The 6,000-nt window shown below is 42.8% G+C and overlaps 1 protein-coding gene across 1 annotated transcript in view; it reads left to right on the forward strand.

Moving 5' to 3' along the window:
- The window catches only part of LOC121555198 (protein disulfide-isomerase A5), a 52,968-nt gene extending 47,170 nt beyond the window's left edge, over positions 1-5,798 (forward strand). Inside the window, exons 16-17 of the mRNA XM_041869039.2 lie at positions 2,725-2,859; positions 4,772-5,798. Of these exons, the coding sequence (XP_041724973.2) occupies positions 2,725-2,859; positions 4,772-4,843 (207 nt within the window). The 3' untranslated portion in view covers positions 4,844-5,798. The remainder of the gene's footprint in view (positions 1-2,724; positions 2,860-4,771) is intronic.
- The last annotated feature ends 202 nt before the right edge of the window (positions 5,799-6,000 follow it).

Consider the following 6,000-nt stretch of genomic DNA (forward strand, 5'->3'; position numbering starts at 1 on the left):
AAGGCACACCTGTTAATTGAAATGCATTCTAGGTGACTACCTCATGAAGCTGGTTGAGAGAATGCCAAGAGTGTGCAAAGCTGTCATCAAGGCAAAGGGTGGCTACTTTGAAGAATCTAAAATATATTTTGATTTGTTTAACACGTTTTTGGTTAGTACATGATTCCATATGTGTTATTTCATAGTTTTGATGTGTTCACTATTATTCTACAATGTAGAAAATAGTAAAAATAAAGAAAAACCCTTGAATGAGTAGGTGTGTCCAAACTTTTGACTGGGACTGTATATATTCATCAAAATGGTCAAAGACACATACTTGTTGTATGTTCCTATGTGTTTTGTTTACAAAGTTTCAACCTTTTGGTCTTAAAACATAATCTAGGTCAGTGGTTCCCAACTCCAGTCCTCGAGTACCTTCCAACAGCACACATTTTTGTTGTAGCCCCAGACAAAAAAACACCTGATTCAACTCATTGAGGGCCTGATGATTAGTTGAAAGGTTGAATCCAGTGTGCTTGTCCGGGGCTACAATATAAATGTGTACTGTTGGGAGTACTGCAGGACTGGAGTTGGGAAACACTGAGCTAACTTGCAGTGTGCGGACCCAGTATCTTAGGCCTACCTTCTGCTGTAAAATACCCCTTTGATGTTCAAAATAGCAAAAGACAGTATCTCTCTGATCCGGACTTAAAGACTGACCATGTTCCATCTCTGTCAGATAGTGTCATGCCCTGACCTGGAGAGACTGTAATTCTCTAGGTAGTTTGGTCAGGGTGTGAAAGTCTAGGTTTTGTATTTCTATGTTTGGCCGGGTGTGGTTCCCAATCAGAGGCAGCTGTCGCTTGTTGTCTCTGATTGGGGATCATACTTAGGCAGCCAGTTTTCCTGCCTGGGTTGTGGGATCTTGTTTGTGTTTGGCTTGTATGTGTATAGGCTTCCGACGTCACGTTTCGTTGCCTTTTGTTGTTTTGTACGTGTTTATCCAGTTTAATAAACATGTTCGCAAACCACGCTGCACCTTGGTCTGACCCGTCTCTCAACGATCGTGACAGATAGCTCATGTTCCCAGGTTCCTTATTGGCATGCTGACACACACAGCAATCTAAGAAATGTTTAACCATTCATAAATAATTGGTCATTTAGCAGACGCTCTTATACAGAGCGACTTACAGGAGCAATTAGGGTTAAGTGCCTTGCTCAAGGGCACATCGACAAATGTTTCACCTAGTCGGCTCGGGGATTAGAACCAGCGACCTTTCGGTTACTGGCACAACGCTCTTAACCACTCATCTAACCGTGTATTGACAGTAATGCTGAATCCTTCCATTTATGAGCATGATGACCATGTGTTTTCACTCACTGAACAGAGCATGTTAGACAACGGCTTAATTTAAATAATCTACGGCTTTTTAAATGTCACACAACATGGATGAGATGAGCATTTCATATTGTTATTATGTAGGCTACATGACAGAGGTTTCTCCTGTCTGAGATTGCAACACGTCAAACTGTCAAATTAGTTTTGCCTCACCGAGACGTCAATCATTTACAGATTCAACATATTGGTCCTCAGGAGACTGATGGTGATTACTTAATGGTGACAAGCTTAATGTGCTGCGTTGTGTCCCAAATGACACCCTATTCCCTTTCAAAAGTAGTGCACTACATAGGGAATAGGATGCCATTTGGGACACAGATGCTGACATTTGAGCCATAATAATAAGCCATTTAGCAGACGCTTTTATCCAAAGCGACTTACAGTCATGTGTGCATACATTTTTACGTATGGGTGGTCCCGGGGATCAAACCCACTACCCTGACGTTACAAGCGCCATGCTCTACCAATTGAGCTACAGAGGACCAGCCATCCAAAAGGACAAGCCGAGCAGAGGGAGGGGCTGAGCTATGTATCAGCGAGATGGTATTTACGGCTCATTTGTGCTGGGGGTTTTCTGACTGCCGTGCTGCGACAGCCCCGACATTAATCTCTTTTGTTGTTTTTATGAAGGAGTGATTCGTTTTCTTTTCCCACCAACTCTAAATGGTCTAGCTTGAGAGGAATGTATTAGGTATTTTTCTTAAAGGGGATGTTCAGTATTTTACAACTTAATGTTAGATGGTTCCTCACCCTGACATTTGTCTATGGGACAGGAGAAACTGTTTAAATAGCCACTACAAACTTATACCATACAGCTCTGGGTTAAAGGGGAAGTTTGCTATTTTGCTCAGTTGCTAGCTAAAATGGCTAGCTAAAAATCTATTGGAGTGATAAGGCAGGTGAGGAACCATCTAACATTAAGTTGTAAAAATTGAACTTCCACTTTAACCCAGCTAAATCTGAGAATGTGGAGGGAATCAATGCGGACGCAGAACAGCTCAGTCGGTGCCAAAGTAGCCGTGTTGAAAGCATTTACTGTAAATGTTCACTTTCTTGTTGTGAATAACAGTATTTTACAACATGCACCCATTTTACCCTAGTAGTCCAGCGCATATGGCAGATGTTTTCATTTAAAAAAATTAAAACACTTTAGAACAATCACAATGCTTTTAACCGCTCATGAAATTTGTTTCAAAGAAATGCAATACAATCCTACACATATCCATGAGGTTCTTATGTAACTGACCATTGTCTAAACTAGTTGTGGTTGCTATTACAGATTGCATTCTATGGATGAAAATATCATGTTGATGCTACAGTAAGCTACTATATGCTTTGTCCCTCAGATAGCCTATGCTGCCGTGGACTGCACTAAAGGACCTAACCAAGAGCTGTGCAAGCAGGAGAGTGTGGAGGGCTACCCCACCTTCAACTACTACAACTACGGGAAGTTCGCAGAAAAATACAACGGAGACCGAGGGGTAAGTGACATCTTTAGACTTAGTAGCCTCTGCCGAGTCACCAACAATCGGTTGTTCCGGTTTTCAGGGGAAATGGAAAGAGAGCCTGTGACGCGACTTCCGCTTTTGGACGTTAACAAGGCGACACTCCATCTTAACTCCTCCTCCACATTTACTGCACTGTTCGACGAGAACCTCCCCCGACAGTTTGTTCTTCTTCTCATCAATAGCAGTATGTAGGGGATCTACACTGAATAAAAATATAAAGTTATAGTTCATATAAGGAAATCAGTCAATTTAAATAAATTCATTACGGCCTAATCTATGGATTTCACATGACTGGGAATACAGATATGCATCTGTTGGTCACAGATACCTTTTAAAAATATATATATATGGGCGTGGATCAGAAAACCAGTCAGTATCTGCTGACCACCATTGGCCTCATGCAGCGCGACACATCTCCTTCGCATTGCGTTGATCAGGTTGTTGATTGTGGCCTGTGGAATGTTGTCCCACTCCTCTTCAATGGCTGTGCGAAGTTGCTGTATATTGGCGGGAACTGGAACATGCTCAAAAATGATCAATGGGTGACATGTCTGGTGAGTATGCAGGCCATGGAAGAACTGGGACATTTTCAGGTTCCAGGAATTGTGTACCGATCCTTGTGACATGGGGCTGTGCATTATCATGCTGAAACAGGAGGTGATGGCGGCAGATGAATGGCACGACAATGAGTCTCAGGATCTTGTCACTGTATCTCTGCATTCAAATTGACATCGTTAAAATGCAATTGAGTTCGTTGTCCGTAGCTTATGCCTGCCCATACCATAACCCCACCGCCACCATGGGGCACCCACAACGTTGACATCAGCAAACCGCTCGCCCACATGACGCCATACGCGCTGTCTGCCATCTGCCCGGTACAGTTGAAACCTGGATTAATCCGTGAAGAGCACACTTCTCCAGCGTGCCAGTGGCCATCGAAGGTGAGCATTTGCCCACTGAAGTCGGTTAAGACGCCGAACTGCAGTCAGGTCAAGTCCCTGGTGAGGACGACGAGCACGCAGATGAGCTTCCCTGAGACGGTTTCTGACAGTTTGTGCAGAAATTATTTGGTTGTGCAAACCCACAGTTTCATCAGCTGTCCGGGTGGCTGGTCTCATACAATCATGCAGTTGAAAAAGCCGGATGTGGAGGTCCTGGGCTGGCGTGGTTACACGTGGTCTGTGTTTGTGAGGTCGGTTGGATGTACTCCCAAATTCTCTAAAACGACGTTGGGGGCGGCTTATGGTAGAGAAATGAACATTCAATTATCTGGCAACAGCTCTGGTGGACATTCCTGCAGTCAGCATGCCAATTGCACTCACTCAAAGCTTGAGACATCTGTGGCATTGTGTTGTGACACAACTGCACATTTTAGTGGCCTTTTATTGTCTCCAGCACAAGGTGCACCTGTGTAATGATCATGTTGTTTACTCTTGATATGTCACACCTGCAAAGTGGATGGATTATCTTGGCAAAGGAGAAATGCTCACTAACAAGAATGTAAACAAATTTGTGCACAACATTTTAGAGAAATACGTTTTTCGTGCGTATTGAACATTTCTGGGATCTTTTATTTCAACTCGTTAAACATGAGACCAACACTTTACATGTTGCGTTTTATGTTTTTGTTCAGTGTAGTTGCAGGCGTTTCTTTTGCACCTGCTACGTTAGGTTATAGTCTTAGTGCCCTATTTAAAGACTGAATGTTCATTTATATACTTTTGTTGTTACCTTTGAATATGGAATCTGTCAACTTTCACGATTTCTATACTTTCTGTATTTATAAACTCTGCCTTATATACTAAATGTACACCATTAAGCTCTATTACACCGTTAACCCCTATTACATCTTTATAACAGGCCTCTCCTCTCTTCCTCTCCCCAGGAGGCGGGGTTTATAGGTTTCATGCGCAGCCTGCGGGGGCGGGACCAGGGCAAGAGGAAGGAGGAGCTTTAAGGCAGGGCGTGGTGAGGTGGAGGAGCCTGTCATTGCACTGTGACCCTGGACAGGGGCCTCTTAGCACTGACATCACGTGATGTCATCATGATGTGACATCACGTGGCGGAGACTTGAGAACCTCAGCGTTTCAGCGAAAGGCTATTTTTTTATACTGATATAGATCCATCATGTGATCATGTTTGTAATACCAGTGGGATTACCTACCATCTGACCACTTGAGACTTTTTTTTTTTTCGATAAAAAAAATCAAAAGAAGAAAACAGGAAAATGTTGCCCAAATACTGTGACTGCATTTGTGAAAAGCTACACCTTATACTGTATCTATGCAATACCGGACCCTCCCTTCCTGATCCGCTCTTGTGTGGTTGGTTGGTGGGTTAGCCACCTACAGCACTGTACATCATAGGGACCATCGCTACAGTACAGTCCTACGGGTCACTACGCCATACAACTGTTTGTTTCAATATAACTGTTTAAATATTTGTGTATAGACCTGTCTATCATGTTAGGTCTTGGTTTGTTTCAGGATGATAAGAATCTGATAGCTAAAACTGTGGCCTTTTTAATAAATGTGTACGAAAGCTAATCACTCACACAGAGTCAGACAGAAAGCGTAGTGAATGATACGAGGGCCTAAAACAGTGGTGTTGAAGCCTGGTGCTTCTGTTCCTCCACGTGTGTCCAAGTCAGCCATGAGAGAAAGAAATGACAAATCAGGAACATAAAATGCCCAAAATAAATTAGAATTATAAGTATGTTACTATGCTGTATCTCCAGATGTCAATGATTTACAGAAGCCTCCTGTTGTCGTAGTGATATGCTCTTTACTATAGACGGGTTGGTTGTTTCGCAACAAAACCGACGCCTGCGCAACCTTGGGGCAAAACAGACGGGACAGGCTTCGATTGTTGACAACATGTAAACTATATTTAGTCTCCAATGTTTATTGAAAACATAAATGCATTTACACAATGAGCACTTGTCTCTCAAATACATTGTTGCATTTGTTGGTTAGCTAGTATTTTTTTTTTGCCATATTAGGATAGACGTGACATTAGTCAAAACGAGACATGAGATCAAGATAAAACTAGCTGAAACGAGCCACCTACGATTCCCCACATGGCAGCTTCTTGTCATTGTGGCTAGCTATCTGG

Source organism: Coregonus clupeaformis, chromosome 40 (genome assembly GCF_020615455.1).
Source record: "Coregonus clupeaformis isolate EN_2021a chromosome 40, ASM2061545v1, whole genome shotgun sequence".
Taxonomy (NCBI): domain Eukaryota; kingdom Metazoa; phylum Chordata; class Actinopteri; order Salmoniformes; family Salmonidae; genus Coregonus; species Coregonus clupeaformis.